This window comes from Episyrphus balteatus, chromosome 1 (genome assembly GCF_945859705.1).
Source record: "Episyrphus balteatus chromosome 1, idEpiBalt1.1, whole genome shotgun sequence".
In the NCBI taxonomy this organism is placed as follows: domain Eukaryota; kingdom Metazoa; phylum Arthropoda; class Insecta; order Diptera; family Syrphidae; genus Episyrphus; species Episyrphus balteatus.
The window spans coordinates 91,327,856-91,352,182 of record NC_079134.1 but is presented as its reverse complement, the minus strand read 5'-3'; the positions used below and the strand labels follow the sequence as shown (position 1 = coordinate 91,352,182).

Here is a 24,327-nt window from a genome sequence, read left to right as displayed (position 1 = left end):
TGATCATGATTTTTTTTCTTTTCTATCCATACAAAAAGATCTTCTCGCTCTGTCTGAGGCAGAGCCGAGAAAACACATGATCAGAGATACCCAAAGGAGATGGGAAACTTTCGTACGTTTTACCCCCCAAAACCCATTTGTTTATTTCGTGTTGTTGTAATCTCTTTTGTATTCGTGAATAAATGTGAAAAACACACATAGTGTAGCCACGGTGTTTTTACGCACACCTAAGCAAAAATGTACGATTTTTCACGCATACTTAGCCAAAAATGTATATTTTTTCACGCATACTTATCCAAAAATGTCTAAAGCAGCTTGTAGGCAAACCCGTATGACGTCAGAAGTTTCTCATCTCTTTTGGGTATCTCTGCACATGATACCAGCGTTGCCAACCCGTTCAGTCAAAATTATGCCTCACTTGAAAAAAAATTATGCCTTTTCAAATAAATTATGCCTCAATTTAAATTTCTTAGTTTATGCTTAAAAATTATATACAAAAAGTACACAAGTACACAAAACGAAATGTTTATTTAATCAATTTATACATTAAGGGCCAATTTTTCAATATTCAGATAAACCTCAGATAGAGATTATTCCTAGGAATAAATTTTTTTATGTTGAAATTTATTCTTCTGATAGTCTAACTGACGATTGAAAAGGCAGCTTATTTGTCACGTAACGGAAACTTTTTTTCTTCGAAAGGAATATTTCAAGACGTTGCTTCATATAATTGAAAGAAACAAGCGGTCAATTTTTTTCACAAATAAAAAATATTAGCCTATTTGCAAGCGTTTTAGACCTTCTTACAGCAACAAAATTAGATTCTTTTCTAGTAAAAGTGATTAGTGTGAACAAAATTCTTCGAAAAATTAAACACTACCAATAGTTAAATGTTAAAAACAAATTCTGTATATAAAATTTCGAACAACCTTTATTTAAATGATATAGAAAATATAAGTTTTTACTCTTTTTAACAATGTATTTAAAAAATTATAAGAAAGTTTTAAAATATAAATCAAGAGTAGAAAGAAAAAAATTATGCCTTTTTGGCAAAAAATAAGCCTCAATGCCTTAGCTAATAAAATTATGCCTAAAAGGCATAATTATGCCTCAGTTGGCATTGCTGCATGATACTCACTCTCAAAGACCACGTAAAAGAGAATCAGAGAATAAATAATCAAAATTCCAAAGAGAAATAAAAGCATTTTAAAATTTCTCAAATTTTTCATTGGAAAGAGCTTTTTTAAAAGCTCTTCAAAGTGGTGATTTTCAGTTTCATATGTCACTTTTTTCTATGAAGATGAGATATCTATATATAATTATTTGTGGTATGATCTTGTCATTCATTAGTTATTGTTCAGATTTCGTTGATGTCGTTTAGTGGTCGAGTGTGTCGTGCGGTTGTTTTCTTTAATGCAAATTATTGGTAGTGCGGGTACCAAATTTGATTTGCATAATTTTTAAACCGAATTGTGAAGTGTTTTTAGTTCTTTTAAAATTAGTGCAAATAATATAAAGTTTAAATTATTTAATTATTAAATTATTTATAATTAAAAATTTTAAAGTCATGATTTCTGCAATGATGTTGGTGTTTTTTTTTTATTGCCGCTGCTGCTGCTGGATGTTGCTGCCGTTGATGATGTTGCTCCTGCTGATGATGCTGCTGATGATGATGATGTTGCTGATGATGCTGCTGTGTTGTTTTTGTTAAATCCGCATACAGCGCGGAATGGAACGGTTTGATTTAAGTTAATTTTTAATTATATATACAAATTTTTATATTTTATCAGATTTTTATTTATTGTTTTTTTATTATTGGTTATTTTTTTTTTATTATTGGTTCTTTTTTTTTTAATTTTTTGGTTTTTTTTGTATGTATTTGTGTGCATTTTGATCGTTTCGGTTTCGCGGTTTGCTCGGATTCGAATATATGTTTGAGTGTGTGTATGTGTGTGCATGATGGGCTTTTCATACTTGCAAGTAATTGCAAATGTCGGTTCATTTTGATTTTGATTTCGATTTTTTTTTTAATTTAAAATTTTGAGTTTTATTGAATTTTTCGGGTTGTATTCAATAAATAGACAATTGAGTTTTGTGATGTGTAGTGATTTCAAATTGTGTGAAATTTTCAAAAGTGCATTTTGAAAGTGTTTTTTTTATAGTGTGAATTTTTAGTGATATTATAATTTGTGAAAAGTGAAATGCCGACGGCTAATTAATCCAGTATGTTTTGCCGACGGGTTGCAATTTTACAAAAATTATATTTATATTTTTGTTGAATTGAATTTAATAAATATTCTGTATGTTGATCATTTTAATATTAATATTCTTTAATTTATTATTTCATAGATTTTAATTTAAGTTTGATTTTAATTCATTATGTAGATATTTTATAAAATGATGATTGCGAATAAAATTATATTCAAAAAATAGTTTCGAGTTGCAATTTTAAATTATTGTTTTGATATTTCAGGATATTTTGTTTTTGGTGGAGTTTCGAAAGTGGACTGTATTTTTGTTGAGTAATTGAAATTTATTTTTTTTAATTTTTTAAATGTGTTGTGTGGTGTTGTGTTGTATAGGGTAGGCAATTTAGAAATTTTGATTTTTTATTTGGTTTTAAATGAAGTGTATGCGATTTAAGGGTGTTGTGATGAGTTTTGTGTTGAGTTGTGTGTTGTGTTGGGTTAATTTAAATTCATATAAGCGTCTCTAAATCGGTTACTTGGAAGGTAGCATATTTTTGCAATAGGGCGTTTCATGATTCCAGTTTTTGTTTTCAGGGTTACGACTCGGACTAGGTCATCGGCTCCAGGATGTGTTTCGGTGATTCTGGCTAGCAACCATTGAGATGGTGGTAGCCTTTCATCTTTTACTAAGACCAGACCTCCGATTTTAGGTTCGGCTTCTCTTCTTGTCCATCTAGGCCGTTGTTGTAGCCTAGAAAGATATTCTCCGTTCCATTTACGCCAAAAGGAATCGACAAATGCTTGAGTTACGTCCATCTGTCTAGGTAACTCATTTTTTCTGGGTTTGATATGTGCCCTTGAGGTATACTTAGCAGGGGTTCTCCAATTAGGAAATGTCCTGGGTTTAAGACATCTAGGTCATCAGTACTATCCGACAGAGGGCACAGAGGTCTGGAATTCAAACATGCTTCTATCTGTGTAAGAAGGGTGTAGAGTTCCTCGAACGTTAACCTCTCATCTCGTCCGGTTCTTTTAAGGTGATATTTTACGGATTTCACACCAGCTTCCCAGAGACCACCAAAGTGAGGAGAAGCTGGTGGAATAAAATTCCAGTTGGTTCCTGAATTGGCTACAATACCTGCTATTTCGTTCCAATCATGTTTAGCTTGTGCCAGCATGCGAGCTAATTCACGGTTAGCTCTTACGAAATTTGTGCCGCAGTCACTATAAATTTGAGCACAAAAACCTCGCCGTGCAGTGAAGTGACGAAGAGCTGCCAAGAATGCTTGAGTTGTCAAGTCTGATACTGTTTCCAAATGAATGGCCTTTGTGGACAAGCATATAAAAATTGCAAAGTATCCTTTGAAGGTCTTGGCTCCCCGTCCTTTCCATGCTTTAATTTCTATATAGGACCTGCATAATCCACTCCAGTGTGAGTGAATGGCCGGGACATTCGTACTCGTGGGGCTGGGAGGCTTCCCATGAGCTGTTGAAGATTTTTTCTGCTGTGTCGGAAGCATGTTGGACATTTGTGAATGTGTATTTTCAGGCTCCGTGAAGCCAGAACTGCGACCTCAAAATTTTTGAACCAAATTTGTCTAATTCGTTTGTTCACCGTTTGTCCATGTTTGTCCACCCAAAATTTTCGTTTGTCCACCCTTCAAAAAAATTTTAGAGCAAATTCTTTTTTTTTATAGGAAGTCTGAAAAATGAAAAATCGTCTAAAACGCTCAAATTTTGAGATAGACGTATAAGACCCTGCGTTGTCCACCTCGAGTTCTGTATACATACCAAATATTATCGTTTTTCCACCCCCCGTTTAGGAACAATTTAAAAAACAAATTTTGCACTGAAAAACTAAAACTCCCCTAAAATCCCCAAAACTCAATTTTTATCAAAAATTCAAACTGCTGTCGTTTGTCCACCTCGAGTTCTATACGTATACCAAAAATCATCGTTTGTCCACCCTCTGTTTAGGAGATATTCCAAAAAACAAAATTTGTACTGAAAATTTCAAAGTCCCAAAAAATCTCCAAAAATTACTTTTTTTCAAAATTTCTGTCGTTTGTCCTCCTCGAGTTCTATACGTATACCAAAAATCGTTTGTCCACCCTACGTTTAAAAGATATTCAAAAAACAAAATTTGTACTGAAAATTTCAAAGTCCCATAAAATCTCCAAAATTTGACTTTTTTCAAAATTTCAAATTTCTGTCGTTTGTCCACCTCGAGTTCTATACGTATACCAAAAATTGTCGTTTGTCCACCTTACTTTCAGAAGATATTTAAAAAAAAAAACAAATAATTCAAGGTCCCATAAAATCCCCTAAAAATTTTTGTTTCAAAAATGTTACCGCTTATTCTTATTCAAATAACTAAGCACTCTCTCAGTACTAGGTTCACTTTATCTAATTATATGAAAAAAAGTATCCAAAAATGGTATGAAAAGCCAAAAATTTGTTTGACAATTTTTAATTTTGCAGTAAGAAAATTTTTTTTTATTAACTTACTTTTTTTTGAAAATTAAATGATTAGGTATTTCAAATGTATCCTTTCATTTTTTATAAAGTGATCCGTTGTTGAGGTATGAATAGTTTAAATCAAGAGTATGAATATTTGTTTGAAGACTGAAAATGAAGTCTTTAAAAACAAATAAGCTAAATGAATAGCCTTTCAAAAAATAATAAATGACTTTATCAAAAAAAAATTTCTCACTTAGTTAAGAGAAAATAATACAGTTCTATTTCTATTTCACCATTTTAAATAAAATCTTTACTTCTAAAATTCTAAAACCAGAAAAATGAAGCTTTCACATGCTTTTTGTTTTGTCATGATACGATTATTTTTCATTGAGAAACAGCTTATCAAAAATCACTAAAAAAAGAATCACGAATTTTGTTTGTTCCTAAGATTTTTTTTGGGTTACTGTATTTAGTTCATATAAAAAGTTTAAGTTAGTATAGTAAATTAAAGTGCTATGTTATTTGAATAAGAATTAGTGCTAAAATTATTGTAAAAAAATTTTTTGGGGTTTTTGTTATTTTTAATAAGGAATGTATGCGTATTTTCTTGAGAGTTGCTATAGAAAAATTTATTTTTAGTATACGTGTAGAACTGGAGGTGGACAAACGACAGAATTTTGAAATTTTGAAAAAAGTCAAATTTTGGAGATTTTATGGGACTTTGAAATTTTCAGTACAAAATTTGTTTTTTGAATATCTCCTAAACGTAGGGTGGACAAACGACGATTTTTCGTTGGTATCCATTTCTCGAGGTGGACAAACGATTGCCGTTTGAATTTTTGAAAAAAAGGTAATTTTTGAGGAATTTGAAATTTTCACTCTGGTGTATGCGTAATATTTTTTTTCGATTTCTCAGTACAAATTTTGTTTTTTGAATATCTTCTAAACGTAGGGTGGACAAACGACGATTTTTGGCATACGTGTAGAACTCAAGGTGGACAAACGACAGAATTTTGAAATTTTGAAAAAAGTCAAATTTTGGAGATTTTATGGGACTTTGAATTTTTCAGTACAAAATTTGTTTTTTGAATATCTTTTAAACGTAGGGTGGACAAACGACGATTTTTGGCATACGTGTAGAACTCAAGGTGGACAAACGACAGAAATTTGAAATTTTGAAAAAAGTCAATTTTTGGAGATTTTTTGGGACTTTGAATTTTTCAGTACAAATTTTGTTTTTTGAATATCTCCTAAACGTAGGACAAACGATGATTTTTTGTTTGTATACATTTCTCGAGGTGGACAAACGATTGCCGTTTGAATTTTTGAAAAATAATAATTTTTGAGGACTTTTTAATTTTCAGTAGAGGTACACTGTGGTGTATGCGTACTTTTTTTTAAGTTGCTATAAAAAAATTAGAAATTTTGAAAAAAGTCAAATTTTGAAGATTTTATGGGACTTTGAATTTTTCAGTACAAAATTTGTTTTTTGAATATCTTTTAAACGTAGGGTGGACAAACGACGATTTTTGGCATACGTGTAGAACTCAAGGTGGACAAACGACAGAAATTTGAAATTTTGAAAAAAGTCAATTTTTGGAGATTTTTTGGGACTTTGAATTTTTCAGTACAAATTTTGTTTTTTGAATATCTCCTAAACGTAGGACAAACGATGATTTTTTGTTTGTATACATTTCTCGAGGTGGACAAACGATTGCCGTTTGAATTTTTGAAAAATAATAATTTTTGAGGACTTTTTAATTTTCAGTAGATGTACACTGTGGTGTATGCGTACTTTTTTTTAAGTTGCTATAAAAAAATTAGAAATTTTGAAAAAAGTCAAATTTTGGAGATTTTATGGGACTTTGAAATTTTCAGTACAAAATTTGTTTTTTGAATATCTTTTAAACGTAGGGTGGACAAACGACGATTTTTGGCATACGTGTAGAACTCGAGGTGGACAAACGACAGAAATTTGAAATTTTGAAAAAAGTCAATTTTTGGAGATTTTTTGGGACTTTGAAATTTTCAGTACAAAATTTGTTTTTTGAATATCTTTTAAACGTAGGGTGGACAAACGACGATTTTTGGCATACGTGTAGAACTCAAGGTGGACAAACGACAGAAATTTGAAATTTTGAAAAAAGTCAGTTTTTGGAGATTTTTTGGGACTTTGAATTTTTCAGTACAAATTTTGTTTTTTGAATATCTCCTAAACGTAGGACAAACGATGATTTTTTGTTTGTATACATTTCTCGAGGTGGACAAACGATTGCCGTTTGAATTTTTGAAAAATAATAATTTTTGAGGACTTTTTAATTTTCAGTAGAGGTACACTGTGGTGTATGCGTACTTTTTTTTAAGTTGCTATAAAAAAATTAGAAATTTTGAAAAAAGTCAAATTTTGGAGATTTTATGGGACTTTGAAATTTTCAGTACAAAATTTGTTTTTTGAATATCTTTTAAACGTAGGGTGGACAAACGACGATTTTTGGCATACGTGTAGAACTCGAGGTGGACAAACGACAGAAATTTGAAATTTTGAAAAAAGTCAATTTTTGGAGATTTTTTGGGACTTTGAAATTTTCAGTACAAAATTTGTTTTTTGAATATCTTTTAAACGTAGGGTGGACAAACGACGATTTTTGGCATACGTGTAGAACTCAAGGTGGACAAACGACAGAAATTTGAAATTTTGAAAAAAGTCAATTTTTGGAGATTTTTTGGGACTTTGAATTTTTCAGTACAAATTTTGTTTTTTGAATATCTCCTAAACGTAGGGTAAACGATGATTTTTTGTTTGTATACATTTCTCGAGGTGGACAAACGATTGCCGTTTGAATTTTTGAAAAATAATAATTTTTGAGGACTTTTTAATTTTCAGTAGAGGTACACTGTGGTGTATGCGTACTTTTTTTTAAGTTGCTATAAAAAAATTCTTTTTGGAATATCTCCTAAACAGGGGGTGGACAAACGATGGTATACGTAAAGAACTCGAGGTGGACAAACGACAGCAGTTTGAATTTTTGATGAAAATTGATTTTTGGGGATTTTAGGGGGGTTTTAATTTTTCAGTGCAAAATTTGTTTTTTAAAGTGCTCCTAAACGGGGTTTGGAAAAACGATAATATTTGGTATGTATATATAACTCGAGGTGGACTAACGATTGCAGTTGGTTTTATACGCCTATCTCAAAATGAGCGTTTTAGACGATTTTTCATTTTTCAGACTTCTTATATAAAAAAAAAAATTTGCTCAAAAATTTTTTTGAAGTGTGGACAAACGAAAATTTTGGGTGGACAAACATGGACAAACGAATTAGACAAATTTGGTTCAAAAATTTTGAGGTCGCAGTTCTGGCTTCACGGAGACGAGTATATCTCTTTTCGTTTAAAGTAAAATCTTAAGACGAAAATGTGTTTTCCACTATGATTTGAGTCGCTGGGACGTCAAGCACAACCAATGCTATTTCGAATATTTCAGGAGACCGATGTTCTAATATCTAGGTCAAAGTGTTCAGCTTCCAGAAGCGTTTTCGACCGCCCAACTTCAAACGGCTATATCTCGGAATTTTGAAAAAAGGGTACCTGGGACTCTAACCTACATTTGGGTACAACTCCCGTCCCTGTAGGTGCACGCGTTCTCAAACCAGGAGAACTTAAAGGTAAAAAAAAAGTTAAGCCCGATTCTGAAAAAATTAGGCATGATGTGGTAGTTTAATATGGAAGATGATTTTTTAAAAATCTGACAATGTGCAAAGCATAGGCCCATGACACAAGCTATCATTCTCAAAAATTGCTCTCAAGCGGTTTAGCTTCCAGGAGCGTTCAATGATTCGGGGATTTTTCGAAAAAAAATTTGACCCCAACTTTCAAACGCGATTTTCTCGGAATTTTGAAAAAAAAAAAATCCAAAACCCGATTATACCACTATCGGGTAGCTGAGAATATAAGCTTTTATATGGCACCACTCCCATGTCTCTAGGAATTGATACATTTGCAGATGAGATTTATTTTTTTCTCTCAGTGATAAATCTCACTGGTTGACCGAAACATAAAAAATAAAAAATAAAGGTTTCTCTCAGACCTTGACCGAAATTTTTCTTTTTAAAAATAAAGGTTAATTTATGACCTTTATTGAAAATGGCGACAAATAAGAGTTATTAAGGAACCTTTCAAAAGGTTGAGATTTATTTCTGATATCTGGTTTAAACTGCAATAAAATGAAAACGTAATAGATTATTTCGTTAAATGACAGTAACTCAAAAATACATTTATACATACATTAAATGAAATGTACTTATGTACAAGATTTTCTTGTTAATAATAAATAAATCAAAATAGTTCGAATAGTTAGATTAAACTAGAAAAATGTAATTGTTGTATTTGTTAAAATATAAAGGTGTAGGTGACCAGATTTTCGTCCTTGATGTTTGTGGGTGTGACTACACACTGATTAGTTTTTTGAAACTTAGCTAAGAAAGTGGTAAATTATTAATATGTATTTGCATTTAAATGTTTTGATAACATATCTTTTGGACCTAATCCAACCATGACGTATAGTTAAGGTATACCAATATGGTGAGTTGTGTCTTCATGGCTCTATTTTTGCGTTCAAGTGATGTTAGGAGTCTGATCCAATGTTCATCATATGACTCCCCCTGGACTACAAATGCCCCAAAAGCGTTATTGCTGGCATCTGTACTCAAAATGAAAGGTTGGCCATCGCAGGCTTGTTTGAGGATAAAACGCTTTTAAGCAGCTTTTAATGCATCAAATGAGGATTGTTCTTCTTTGTCCCATTTCTACAAGGCATTTCTTTGAGTTAGGTCAATTATTGATTTTTGATATTTTTGAAAACTTTCCATGAAATCCTGGTAACAAGAACACGTTTGCAAAAATGAAAGAACTTGTTTAAAGTTCTTAGAATCTGGACGGTTTTCGAAGGCGAAAACTTCATTTTGAATCGACTTTAATACGATGGTTAGTGAAAAAACATAGGTATTTGACCCATGGATAGTAAAATTTTGACTTCCTTCTATTGAATTTTAGTTTGAAGAGCTCAGGCCGCTCAAATGGTGTCCATCATCCTTCAGAAAGTAGCTGGAGCGTCAAATAGCAATCGCTTGAAACGAAACATTTCAAATGGTCTGATAAATGCCGTTTTCCACACAGTGCGAGGATATGGTTAAGCTTTTCTCGGTCAATTTGGTTCAAATCAACGGCTTCATCGGATCGAAACTTGATGTCAAACTTGGGAACAGGTTTTGGTTTTTTAGGTTTGCGATCTGGAATTATATATGTGGTTCTCAAAGAGTCATCAAAAATCTTTTGAATGGAGTAATTATTTCTTTTTGTAGGCAGAATCAGTATAGGCCAGACAAAAATGCAAGTGCCTTTTTCATCAACTTCAGTGATTGGTCTTAGTTTTGCTCGGCGAAATAGGTTTGAGCTTTTTGAAGTTTTTAAATTTTTATTCGGGAAATCTTGAAAAGGCTTGAGCAGAACTTTTGTAAGAGCTGTGTCAAAGAAGTCAGAAGCTTTTCTGGTTGATCAGTAAAGTACCACATTCTTTGTCCTAGGTCCAAGAATATGCCATTAGTTAATATAAAAATTTTCTGTAGACGCTTCTCCATCAGCAAGAGTAATGGTGGTGTCAACTTTATGAAATTTCGAAACGTTTCAGGGGAGATGCAAGAATAGTTCTTTTCCAGCAACGTTTGTTCTGATTTTCTGGTTGTCTAGTGCTGCTGATTCATGCACAGTTTCTTCTTCAGAGATTGAAAGTTCAGCCGCCCTTATGCCTTTGATAAAAATTCCTTAAAAGTTGTGATGCTTCCCCGGAATATACCGTCTCTGAATTGAAGACTGAGTAGACCATACACTATAGATCAATAATTATTCGTTCTTTTGGGACTGTATTTTATAATTTGAAACTGATCCACTAGTTGGGCGGCAATTGTAGGACCAGATTTTCGTCCTTGATGTTTGTGGGTGTGACTACACACTATTGTGTAGTATCAGTTCTCAAATTATCTGTCACAAATCTAGAAATCGCAGCTTTGTTTATTTATTCCGAGGCGCTTATACTGTCCGAAGACCGCAGTAAACGTTGAACAGATAAACGATCAAAGGTATTAAACAAAAGAAAATTGAATCAACAACAAATATAAATGAAAAGACGTTTTGTTGTATTTTCAAATATATATACAAACAATTTTATTAATAAAATAATTGAGTAATTAAAATTACGTTAAATGAAGTGAGTTGGCAACCATAAACTTCGTTGAACTATTTTTTATAAAATTATCTAGGCGCTTTGAAGAAAACGTCGTAAATAATAAAAAAATAATTAAACGATTCAAGGTTGGCTTACAATCAAAGCAACTCCCCCTGGTGTGATACTTTTTTGTGAACGTTAGCGCTAGGCAACCTTTGCTCAACGAAATATCAAACAAGAGTGATTTGTTTTGAATCAAGCTCTGCCTTTTATATGATTTTTGAAATAATTTTAAATCAATGAAATATATGATTACAAACATAAATTATTTTAAAGTGATTAAACATGAAGTATTAATTTAGAATATTGAACATTGAAATGAGAATTATATGAATTAACAGTAAATGGATGTAGTGTACCTTAAACATCGATAGTTGAAGATTCCGATAGTATCGATAGTTTTCTAAAAAACAATCGATTAATCGATAAACAATCGATAGTCTTATGTAGGGCCTTTACAAAATGAAATTCACAAATAACTTTTATTTTTTATCATTTTTTATTGCAGGTAGGTATATATTAATTGATGCGATCACAGCACAAATTTTAATTCACCTTTGGGTGTTTACCTTTTACATATTTTATTAACATTAAACAAATCATAATTTTGATGAATAAATATTAATGATCAAAATCAATTAGCAATAGCAATTAGCAAACGACAAACATCAAAGATCAAACACAAACGCTACGCAGAACCAACCAATGTCATATCCAGGGATAGGATGTTGTGGAATTTGCCTTTTTTTCTTGCTCAATCGTACAACATTATAGATTAAAAACGAACACGTTTCACGTCCCCCTCGTGCCAAATATATGTATTTTATTTTGCCTTTTTTTTTGCCTTTTCTTTCGTTATTGCCTTTTTTTGCCTTTTCTCTTGTTATTGCCTTTTTTTTGCCTTTTTTATGTTTTTTATATTTTTACCGTCTTTAAAGTAATGCCTACACACAAAACACTCAAATACAAACAAAAAGCTAACTAACTCAATGTATCTATATGTACCTATTAAGGATTCGAGTGAAAAGATCTACCTATGCTACTTGCGCGGCCGGCAACCGACACGCATCAGTGCTCAAAAGCTAACTTACTCAATTTACAAAATTCGATTGGAGAAGTTCTCCAGATTTTAACAATCAAGAGAGATTTGGAAGCAGCGAAAGGGGCAGTCGCAAAAGAAGTTGTTGAGAAGTACAAATCAGTTTTTTTTTGGGCAATAAGGAACTTGAGAGAGTTGAACAAGTAAATTGAGTAATAAATGGGGGCACAAATCAAGAGCACCCGGCAAATGTTGAAGTGGGTGATGTCGAGTGCTTTAATTAATTAATTTAATCCTTAAAGCACTTTTATGCCGACTTTTCAGGATTCGATTTTAGCCGCGCGATATATCACACGACTTGCAGCTTACGTTCACACGAGTTGAAAAGCTTCGCTACACGGCAAAAATCGACTCGTGAAAAGTCCCCATTCAAGGACAATCGCAGGCGCTTGTGACCTGAAAATTAAAAAAAAAAACTCATGATTGTTCAAAATTATTACTACTTCAAGGCAATAAATGCCATTTTATGCCTTTTTGGGAGTTTTATTTTGCATTTTTTGAAGTTTTTAGGTCCACAAGATCCTATCCCTGGTCATATCTATTTCATCTCATAAAAAATTTGTAATTGCGAAACATGGGACTTCCCCTGAATCAAAGAATATGAAACAAAGATCCACCATGAAAACTGTTCTGTCAAAGCCAAAGATCAAAACTAAGGCCGTGTGTGAATTGCGTTAAATAGTTAACACCGTGTTAAATTTTTGACACTATTGGGGTGAATAAAAATATTTCAAATTGTTTAATATTTTTCTCTGCCTCTTTTCTGCCATGGAATTCCTTTTTGATAAAAAAAAAACAAACAAAACAAAACCATCTGCAAACAAAATTTAACTCAAATTTAACCAGGTCCCAGAGCTCAGTAAATTTTTAACAGCTGAAAAATTCTTATTCACCTGAATAGTGTCAAAAATTTTACACGGTGTTAACTATTTAACGCAATTCACACACGGCCTAAAGATACGAAAGCTAGCTGCTGTATCGATTCGCGCGTAAGCTCACACTCACACATAGAAACAAATGAGGCGATTCTTCATAGTAGGCATGCACACGTAGACAAAAATGAGGTGATTCACCACAGCTTGCAGCTTATAGGAAAAATCGATTTGACAGCTCGGTTTTTGATCCTCTTAATGAATCTTCTCTCTAAAAATGGTTGTTGTTTTCTTAAATAGACAAACATAACTATTCTTACAAACTTGGTGAAATCGCATTCCGAATTGTGTCTATAGATACGTCTACTTGGGTAAGACCGACTATCGATGTTTTCTCCAGACTATCGATAGTTTCAAACTATCGATTAATCGATTAAACTATCGATGTTTAAGCTACACTAAATGGATGTCTTATAAAGGTATATGTTGATTGATGTTATTCAGTTCGTTACACAATGACATTGTCGGGTTCCGTTCAAGAGGACGCTAATTAACGCACTTAAAACTCAATTGGGTAGTTTTGATGATAAATTGGTTACAAAGTTAACTCTAGTGGTACTAAAAGTACTTCCGAAATTAATTACAATGTGTATATGTTTATAAATTTCGAAACCAATATCACCGCCTAATATTGAAATGATATTTTTTTCAAAATTATATTTTCAGGCACTGGAACTAAACAACACAGATGTGAATGCCTTGGTTGCACGTAGCAAATGCTATCTCCTGCTGGGAGAACCTTCCAAAGCTCTCGAAGATGCTGAAATGGCTTTAATTGAAGATGCTAACAACATGAGAGCAATATATCAAAAAGCTGAATCGCTTTATTATTTGGGACAATTCGAGCAAAGTTTAATGTTCTTTCATCGTGTTCTACGAGCTAGACCAGAGCTAGACCTAATTCGTTTAGGTGTCCAAAAGACTCAAGAAGCAGTTCAAAATACACTTGGTACTTCAAGACACGTTAAACCATGTAAAGAATTTGTTGAAAATCCATCAAAATCAAAGCAAAGAGGCAAGGGTATTCAGATAAAAAAGGAAATGGGGAAAAAAGTTGGAAGAAAATTATTAGAAGAACTTAGAGTTGATAAAGATTATCTTGAAAACCTTCTTAAACATCCAGATCTCAAAAAAGAAAATCTATCAACAGAAAATGTTTTAAATTTGGCAACGGAGGCCGTCACATTTTTGGATAAACGTGAAGAGTTCTGGCGTCAACAAAGGTCATGTTCCCTTCTTTTAAGTTACAGAAACATTCCTCAAGATGCCGTACCATTTTGGTTTTGATAAAAATTTGTATTTTATGTAATTGAATAATATCGTAATACAACTTTTTTCGTTTAATTAATTTCCACCATTTATCCCCATTTACATCTGAGTACCGTAGGATAAGTCAGCCCATTCTTAATTTTTTTTTACACTTTCAAGGTCATATATATATATGATGTGCACCGCTGAGGTCTGCCAGACCAAAATATTTTTACTTAGCATGCTAAAAATGACCACTGTAAGAATTGTTAGCCTTACAAGACCTACCTTAGTCAAATGTGCCACTAGCTCTTGGACTACTAGTTGGCAATTCCATTTTGTGTTGGATCTGAGAGTCATACACGTCGTAAGACTGTTAATCCATCTTACTTCTTAAGCTCTGGAAAGATTTTCTCACACTAACCTGACTATTTGAACGCCTTACTCTCTTTCGTTATCTGCTGCAAACTTTGGTCATTCCAGCAAAATCCTTCCCAAAAGGTCGATAGTAAATTGCCGCAATGGTTGTGGGCTAGGAATATTGGAATTGAAGGACATGAGACCGGGGCTAGGAGAACGACTAATTTATGACGACTTGACAAGCAACTTTGGATTGCATCAAGCAAAATTTGCAGAAAATCCTGACCGAGTTCCAGAATGGGTGGGTAAGGAGCCTACCTGTAACAAGCACAGGGTTTTAAAGGTGTGGTAAGGTGATGTTATTTATTGTGGCAGTGAGTTAGCCATGATACATATATATGATAAGAGATGAGTTCAGCATGAGGAAGCAAGGTTAATGTACATGGAGGATTTGAGTGGTTGGGTTTCTAGATGAAGGAAGGTTTACTAAAAAGTAAGATCTTATTGGATTATTTCGACGAGAAAACATCCAATAAGATCTTACTACTTCGTAAACCTTCCTTAAGATCCCTTATAGGCGTCTTAATGGGACATAACCTACTAGGATACCACAAAGAGAAAATGGGGCTTAGTACGGATGTTCTATGTAGAGGCTGCGGCTATGAGGACGAACAGGAAAACACTGTTCACTTCCTCTGTCACTGCCCAGCACTCTGCCGCACTAGGAAAAAATTCTTAGGAAACTACTTCTTTAATGAATTAGAAGAACTATCAGAACTCTCAGGCAACTGCCTACTGAACTTTGACAAGTCCTCCAAATGGCTCGACCAACCATAGCATTCATAGGTTAACACTTTTTCATGAAGTTACAATACTTCAGGGTATCACAAGAGATCTACGTTGATCTAAGTGTGACGGTAACAAAATCAACTGTCAGCCCGTATAACCTAACTTAACCTAGATGAAGTCTGGACTTACAGTCCTGTGCCTTTGACATAGAGCATCGGCAGAGCGCAGAGGTCGCTTAGTGTAGTGCCGGACACTCTTTTTCGGGAAAACTTAGATGGTTTGGCTCTTGAACAGGTTGACAAACTCAGCATTTTAATTTCTTAAGAGTAACCAAGAATTAACCATTATTTTATTTGTTTTTAACAAACAAACTGGAACCTCAATTGACATTTGATCGCAAACTTGAAATAATAAAAAAAAATATTAAATGTGTACAATACCAGACCTTATTGACTTTTTCGTAGCTAAAGGAATCAAACGAAATCACATTAGTGTCGAAGGTAATTATGACTTGTCATCAGATCATACTCCAGTGATTCTAACACTAAGTGAATCGGAAGTAATAGAAAAAAGTAATACAAAGCTTGTAAATAAGAAAACAAACTGGAGTGATTTTAGAGAAAGGCTTTTAAGTTTTATAAATTTAAGATCTCCCATGGATACAATCGAGCAAATTGACCATGAAGTGGAACAATTTATTGCTGATGTGCAACAGGCCGCTGAAGAAAGTACTCCAACATTTTCTAATAGAAGACAAAATGAAATAAAATATCCTTTAGAGATAAGAGAGTTGAATAGAGAAAAGAAGAGCTCGAAGAAAATGGCAAAATACTAGATTTCCAGATGATAAAACAACGTTTAACCGTATAAGCAACAATCTTAAAAAACAAATTTATAAATTCAAAAATGATTCACTGAGTACATTCCTAAAGAATTTAACGACTGATGTTTCAACCGATTTTTCGCTATGGAAAGCAGCCAAGCGCCTGAAAAGACCGCAGTTACTAAACTCTCCCTTGAAATCTCAAGATGGGAAATGGATCGGTAACCCAAAAGAAAAAGCTAACCTTTTCGCGGAGCACCTTGCGAATGTTTTTAAGCCATACCCAACAAACGCGGCTGAAAATAGCTTACAGCTTGTTGATAAGATAGATGAAAGTGAAATACCGATTGTAAGATTAAAAGAAATAAAAAGTATGTGTTTACATCAATTATCAAATAAAAAATCACCAGGTTACGATCTTATTTAGTTTAGTTTAGTGTTTATTTCATCAAACAAAGTTACAATGCTTTAGTGATTACTCGATAACAAAATAATAATAATATACGTACAAAATCAATAATGAATAAAAAACAATAAATAAATAAATAAATATATATTAAACATTTCCACCATTAAGGTTTCTCAAAATAACGAGTAAATTGTTTTTAAATGAAAATCTACCAAGACAAAAGTCGATCATATCGCAAACAGAATTGGATTCTTTTAAGCACCTGGTCAATGGTTCATTAGCAGCATAATTTGTTCTGTGGAATGGAATGTTAAACAAATTTTGGTTTCTAAGCATCCTCGCAGGAACATTGAAGTTAATTAAGCTCAAAATTTCCGAACAATCAATATGATTAGTTAAAACATCACGAATAAACATAACTCCCGAGAACTTTCTACGAATATTAAGAGGCAAGATTCCAAATAATTTACACCTTGTTTCATAGGAAGGCATATCAATGTTCCAATGAAGCCTTTTTTACTAATACCCTTGTAAAGCGTTTTTGAATTTTCTCAATTCTAAAAGAGTGAACTTCGTACAAAGGGCTCCAAATAGTATTGCAATACTCAAGAGTAGATCTAACAAACGCAAAAAAAGACATTTCAATGTGTGAGGATCACAAAATTCCTTTGAATTGCGCAATATAAATCCTAACATAGAATTACCTTTGGAAACTAAAAAGTCTACATGTTTTAAGAAATCAAGTTTTTGATCAAAAATAACCCCTAGATCTTTTTTAAAGGTTACTATAGATAAAAAGATATTATTTATACTATAGGAAAAATTAATTGATGTCCGTTTTCGGCAAAACGTTATACTTTGACATTTAGCAATATTAAGGTGTAAGGAGTTAATCCAACACCAATTTGATAATTTTTGAAGATCTTCTTGCAGCAATATGCAATCTTGTTCAGATTTTATACACCGAAAGATTTTCAAATCATCTGCGTACATTAGACATCTAGAATTTAAAAAAACATTGGGAATGTCATTGATAAATAACAAGAAAAAAAGCGGACCAAGATGGCTTCCTTGTGGAACGCCCGAGGTTACATTGATAGGCGATGAAAGAAAATTATTAATACGAACAAACTGAATACGACCCTTTAAATATGTCCGTATCCAGTTCAGCAAATTAGAATGAAAACCAATTTTATTCAACTTCATAAGTAATATATCATGGTTCACCCTATCAAAAGCTTTGAAAAAATCTGTGTATACAACATCGAATTGGAACCCTTTTTCGAGCCCGTTTAAAATGGTGTTTGAAAAAATTGTTAGGTTGGTGCTGGTAGATCTACCAGCGAGAAACCCATGTTGACAGGGAGAGATAACATGTTTTACCATTGTAGTTAATTTTTCATAAACCAATTTTTCAAAAATTTTTGGAACAGTAGAGATCTTGCAAATAGGGCGATAGTTTGAAACTTCCTGCCTATTTCCTGATTTATAAATTGGTGTAATGATAGAACGCTTCCATGTACTTAAAAATTCACCACTTTCAAGAGATCGATTAAAAATTATTTGTAAAGGAACAGCAAATACTATTGAACATTTCTGTAAAATAATAGGTGCAATTCCATCTATATCAAGTCTTGTGTCTACTTTGATCGTTGATAAAGCTTTTTCAATTTCCTCAATTGAAAAATGTAAACTTCCAATATTCAGACAACTATCAATGCCATTAAATTGATTATCGAGATTTATGTTTGGATTTGTATTACTATCTAAATAAACGGATTTAAAATGTTTACCAAAAAAGTTACAAACTACTTTAAGATCCGAAGATGATATGCCATCGTGACGCATTAGATTAGGAATGCCATTTGATTGTCTTTTCGTATTTATAAATTTCCAAAAACTTTTACTATTAGATTTTAAATCACTTTCTACAGATAAAAGATATTGATTGTAAAGAAATTTATTCAAAGTATCAAAATTCTTTTGCAATAATCGATATTGTTTGTAAAGATCACGGTCATTGTTTGATTTGCGAAAATGCTTATAAACCTTATTTTTTTTATTATTAAGATTTATTAATCTTTTATTAAACCAAACTGGTTTTGAAAAGCTTTTTATTTTAATTTTAGGTGTGTACAATGCAATTGCATCATGCACAATTTTTAAAAATGAATCGTAGCACTTCTCAAAATTTGCACCAACAAATAATGCATGCCAATCATTTTCATTGAGAAGATTATTTATTGAATCATAATTTGATTTAGCAAAATTATATTTAAATTTAGAACCGAGAGTTTCAGCTGAAAAATACTCATAAAATTCTACATGCAAACTGAATGCGACATGATGAATTGTGTTAGGAAAAAGAGAAACCATACAGTTGTTTATACTAACGCACAAATCTGAATCAACGAAAACCAAATCAAGCACATTGTTAAAAGAATTATGAAAATGATTTAGTTGCCTAAGATCAAATTGCGCAAAAGTATCCACAACTTCACAATCATGATTAAATATAACATTAAAAGGAACAAGTATTTTATCATCAGGATCAAAAATCCACTTTACATTCGGCAAATTAAAATCACCTACAATAATAACTTTTTGATTTTCTTTTCGGTTTTTTAGAATAAATTTACAGTTTTCAATGTGAGCTTTATATAAATCAAATGAGCTACTTGGTGGAATGTAAGAAACAATAAGAAAAAGTTCATTTATACAATTTAATTTAATATTTACTATTAATTGATCGACATCGAGAGAATTATCAGATGACGGCAACTCAACTTTAGTGCAGTGAAAAATAGAGCGCACAGCAACAAGAACTCCCCCACCTCTCTCACAACCAAGTAAATCATAATTTCGATCTTTGCGAAAAACAGCATACTGATTACACTGGTTAACAAGGGTTCTGTTGCCGGAACAAAAATATACTTTTCTGAAGGTTTTCGGTGTGCTGAACTTGAATCCGAAGTCAAAAAAATTCTAGCAGCTCCCGTTTTTGAGATATTACCGTTAGAAAATGCAAAAAAACGTTTTTTTGAGTTTTTCGGACCTTATTCTATTGTATAAGGAAAATTGTTTGAGCATATTTAGTAACGGTTTCTATAAGAACTATTTCCCATCTTTCGATACCTGTTTAAATCTTTTCAATATCTTATGTATTGCCCGAGATATCTTAAACTGAAGTCAGTGGGTTTGGCTTCATATATCATAAAGAAGATAATGACATTATAAAATTTTTAAAAGTATCAAACAACTGAGGATATCTCGGGAAGTAAAAAAGATATCGGAGAGATTTAAACAGATTTAAAAAGGTGGTAAATAGTTCTTATAAAAACCGTTACTAAATATGCTCAAACAATTTTCCTTATATAAAAGAATAAGGTCCGAAGTGCTGCACTTTCTAACGGTAATATCTCAAAAACGGGAGCTGCTAGAATTTTTTTGACTTCGGATTCAAGTTCAGCACACCGAAAACCTTCAGAAAAGTATATTTTTGTTCCGGCAACAAAAAAAAAGTTTAATTTTGTAAACCAGTGTTATCATTAAACATCTCGGCATCGTGGTGATTGTTATTAAGCCAGGTTTCAGTAAGAGCGATTATGTCGTATTGCGAAGAAGAAGAAAAGAGAAGTATTTGTTGCAATTTAGTACGAAGTCCACCAGAATTTTGATAATATAATAGAAAATCATTCGAAGAGATTAGATCTGATTTTGATGGTGATGATGGTTGTTTTGATGTTTGTGGGTATGATAAGGCAGAGACAACCGGTTTTTGGGAGAGCGATGCATAGGTTGAGTGCATTGATGGCAATGGTGGTGAATTTGTTGATGGCGGGTGGTTTTGTAGGTGGAGGTGCATTTGCATTTATTGTTGTTTGGGTTGGGTTTGGGTTCTCTATTTTTTTATGTGTGATGAATTCTTTTACTTGCACAAAGGAACCCCATACAGATGGGTCAAGAACTAGAGAAAGTTTATGTGTAGGTACACTCAGTTTAAAAGTTAAGAATTTAAGAGTCGATAAATCTGCATCTTTTTTAATGAGAGCATAAAATTTTAACTCTTCCTTTGGAATATTAGTTTTTTGGGAAATACTGTCAACAATGTCACTAGATTTTGTATTCTTATCGAATCTTGACAAATGAAGCCATTTTATATTTGGGAGAGCACAAAGTGAAGAAGGGTCATTACCAACAATTTTTTTAATTCTTGACACACTTTTGTTGTTTTTTAGTACATTAATGTTGAAATATGGAGAACTCTCCTTGATAGGTAAAAGAGTAGGTAGAAAGGCACTTGATGGATTTGTTATGGTTGACGATGATGAAGGAGGTAACGACGACGATAGTGATGAGGATGATGATGACGACGATGAAGTTGATGATGATGGTAATGATGAGGATGTTGATGAAGATGTTGATGGATGTAATCGAGCAGCAGAAGCAGCAGCAGCAGCAGCAGAATACGAAAGAGGCAATGTTGGAATTGAGATTGAATCAGTTAATTGAGTATAAGGAATCTCATTGTTTTCAGTTGTTGCACTTATACTACTTAATTCTGATTTTTTTGCCGTTTTACGGGGAGGGGAACTGCTATTTAGAAGTAGTTTAAGAGAGGAAAGTTCATTTTTTATATCAAGAACAGTCTTAGAGAGATCACTGAAATTATTGAGAAATGATGACAAATTCAAATTTGCGCACGAATCGCATTTCCAAAAGAAGTTTTGATTTGATAATGATTTAAAATCACTATCGGAAATAGCGACACAGTTTTTATGGAATACACGGCCACAGAATAAGGCACACTCAATAATTTCGATGTTTTTAGCTCTTTTATTTATTGAAATATTACAAGTAGCGCAAGTTTGGACATTTCAATAGAGAATTAAACCGACTGCTCTATAGAGTAGTTAGTCGCAGACTGAAAGAAATGAAAGAAATGCCTTTGAAAGCCTTCATAAAACTCCAATATATAATAAATGCATGCCTTAAGCAACGGTATGTCCCACACCATTGGAAAATTGCTGAAGTTATTGTCATACCCAAGCAAAGTAAGCCACCTACAGAAGTGACGTCTTACAGACCAATATCGCTTATACCAATTATGGCAAAAGTTTTTGAAAAACTGCTTCTGAAGAGACTTAGCAAAATTATAGAAGAAAGAAGGTTAATCCCAAATCATCAGTTTGGCTTTAGAAATAAACATTCCACGATAGACCAAGTTCATAGAATAACGGATGTAATAGAAAAAGCATTAGAAGAAAAACAAGTCTGTTCAGCTATTTTCTTAGATGTTGCTCAAGCCTTTGACAAGGTTTGGCATGAGGAACTTGAGTACTTCTTCCCAGACAGTACTATGAAATATTAAAATCGTACATCTCAGACCGATTGTTTAGAGTAAGGTACGATCAAGAATATTCGGAATTGAAGAAAATAGAAGCCGGTGTACCACAAGGAAGTGTCCTAGGTCCTACCCTGTATTTACTATACACAAGGGATATCCCAGTTGGGAATCACACCATAATGGCTACTTTTGCAGATGATACCGCAATTTTGGTACCCGACAAATGTGTCTCTAGGGGAGCAGTAAAGCTGCAATATGCCGTCGACACAGTCAGAGATTGGACCGAAAAATGGCGTATCAAACTCAATGAAACAAAATCTTCACATATAAACTTTACAAATAAAAAGGTAACAATATTCCAATATTCATTAATAATCAAGCTGTACCTTACGCCAATACGGCCAAATACCTTGGAATGACTTTGGATGCAAAGCTAAAGTGGAAAAAGCACATCAAAAAGAAAAGAGAAGAACTAAACTTGAAATATAGAAAAATGTACTGGTTACTTGGTAACAACTCTGATTTATCAACCCAAAACAAAATAATGCTGTATAATCAAGTACTAAAGCCTGTTTGGACCTATGGTATCCAATTATAGGGCTGTACAAAGAAAACAAATACCGAAATCATCCAAAAATTCCAAAACAAAGTCCTTCGTGGAATAGTTAATGCACCTTGGTACATAAGAAATAGCGATCTACATCGTGACTTACAAATAGAAACGGTTACAGAAGTTGTTAAAAAATACGCTGTATCCCATAATCAGAGACTGCAATGTCATACCAATTCTGAAATGGTGTCCGTCTTGAATACTAGAAACCATGTTCGGAGATTAAGAAGAACCAAGCCTCATGAGCTTATGGTCTAAAATAACATGGGAAAGTATTAAAAGTGTACGAACGTATGGAAAACGTGAGCTACTAAGCTATTGTCCAAACGTTAAAGTTTTGGCCTGAACTTATAGACGATTATCGTCTTCCGTGAAGCAAAACAAAAAATTATCGATAACATGATCGTCCAAACGATTGACGTTTTCAATTTTCCTTGAAGCAATTCTATGGTCCAAACGTTATCGTCTGACGATAATCGAGTTACGGAGTGACCCCCAGGATTTGGGAAGTTATTTTCCGCATAAAAAAACAATCAACCTCAACAGAGAATTAGCCACTCTAAATGATTATTTTAGAGTTGCCGAAAACCATCGTAGATTTAGCCTATAAAGGAGTTTATATAGTTTATAGATCAGCTGATAACTCATTATTGATGAGAACTCCTAGATTACGAATTTCCTTAAGTATAGGAACTATATCACTGAAGTCCTACGAAGATTAAGAGACTACAATTTATCTGGTTTGTATATTAGTAGGTTTTGTCTGGCCCAAATCAAAATACTTTCGAGGTCCTCATTCAATCTACTCACCGCATCCGTTAAGGTAGAACTATAGTTAACGCGTTGAACGAAACAGAGGGGAACAGCGCTCGCAACCGCGCTTGGCGGATGAAAACTTAGACGGATAAAATCAAAGAAATCAACAACAAAAACGTAGGATTTGACATTAGCTTCCGACTGCTTCCTCCAATTAGGTGAAGTTCTATAATAGTTCTTCCCATCCAGTTGGACTTCTATATTAAAGAAGTCAAACTGGGTGCAAAATATCAATTTAGACATCATCAGCATGCATGGGTATACTAGAAACCAAATACAAAAGGAAAGCAATCTTTTGAAATTATTGAGATTGTCACTTTAAAAAAGCCAGAACATAAGAATCAATCCAATGAGTTACACTAGATAAAATAAATGAAACCGTATAACTTTTAAAGCTTTCGCGGATTCTTACAGACATAATTTTAAGATATTTCTTGAGTAGCCGCGTTTTTGATTTAACTCTTTTTCGGAATGATTTTGCGTTGAAAACAGCGTTACCGTTGTAAATTTTTGAAAGGTCGCTAAAAAAGTCGCTTTCAGAAAAAAAGGTCGCTAATCTGAAAAATTGAAAAAAGTGGCTTTTATGTCGAAAAAGTCGCTATTTGAAAAAAAAAGTCGCTAAACCGTTTTCATAATGTTTTTATATAGCAAAAAACACAGGTTGTCTAGAAACAAAGTTTTTATTAACAACAAAAAATAACAAAATTAGAAACTAAAAAAGACAGTCTTCATTTTAGGAACTTAAGGGGTAATAACACCTTGTGAACCATGAAATCGAGCGTTATTTTCATCAGCTTATAAAACAAAGAAGAAATATTATTTTCTTTCTAAACTTTAATTAATTATATTAATAGGTAACAGAATAGGCTAATTTTAAATTTTTTTGTGATGTGAAATTTTTTAAATGGTAGTGTAGTTCAAGATAATAGCAAAATCCTGTGCTTCCATCGGGCGACCAACTAACTCC

At 32.9% G+C, this 24,327-nt stretch overlaps 1 protein-coding gene across 1 annotated transcript in view; it reads left to right on the top strand.

Moving 5' to 3' along the window:
- Nucleotides 1-14,306, top strand: part of LOC129917227 (outer dynein arm-docking complex subunit 4) — a 51,122-nt gene extending 36,816 nt beyond the window's left edge. The window contains exon 2 of the mRNA XM_055997644.1: nucleotides 13,625-14,306. Coding sequence (XP_055853619.1) covers nucleotides 13,625-14,245 — 621 coding nt within the window. The 3' untranslated portion in view covers nucleotides 14,246-14,306. The remainder of the gene's footprint in view (nucleotides 1-13,624) is intronic.
- Nucleotides 14,307-24,327: the final 10,021 nt, after the last annotated feature.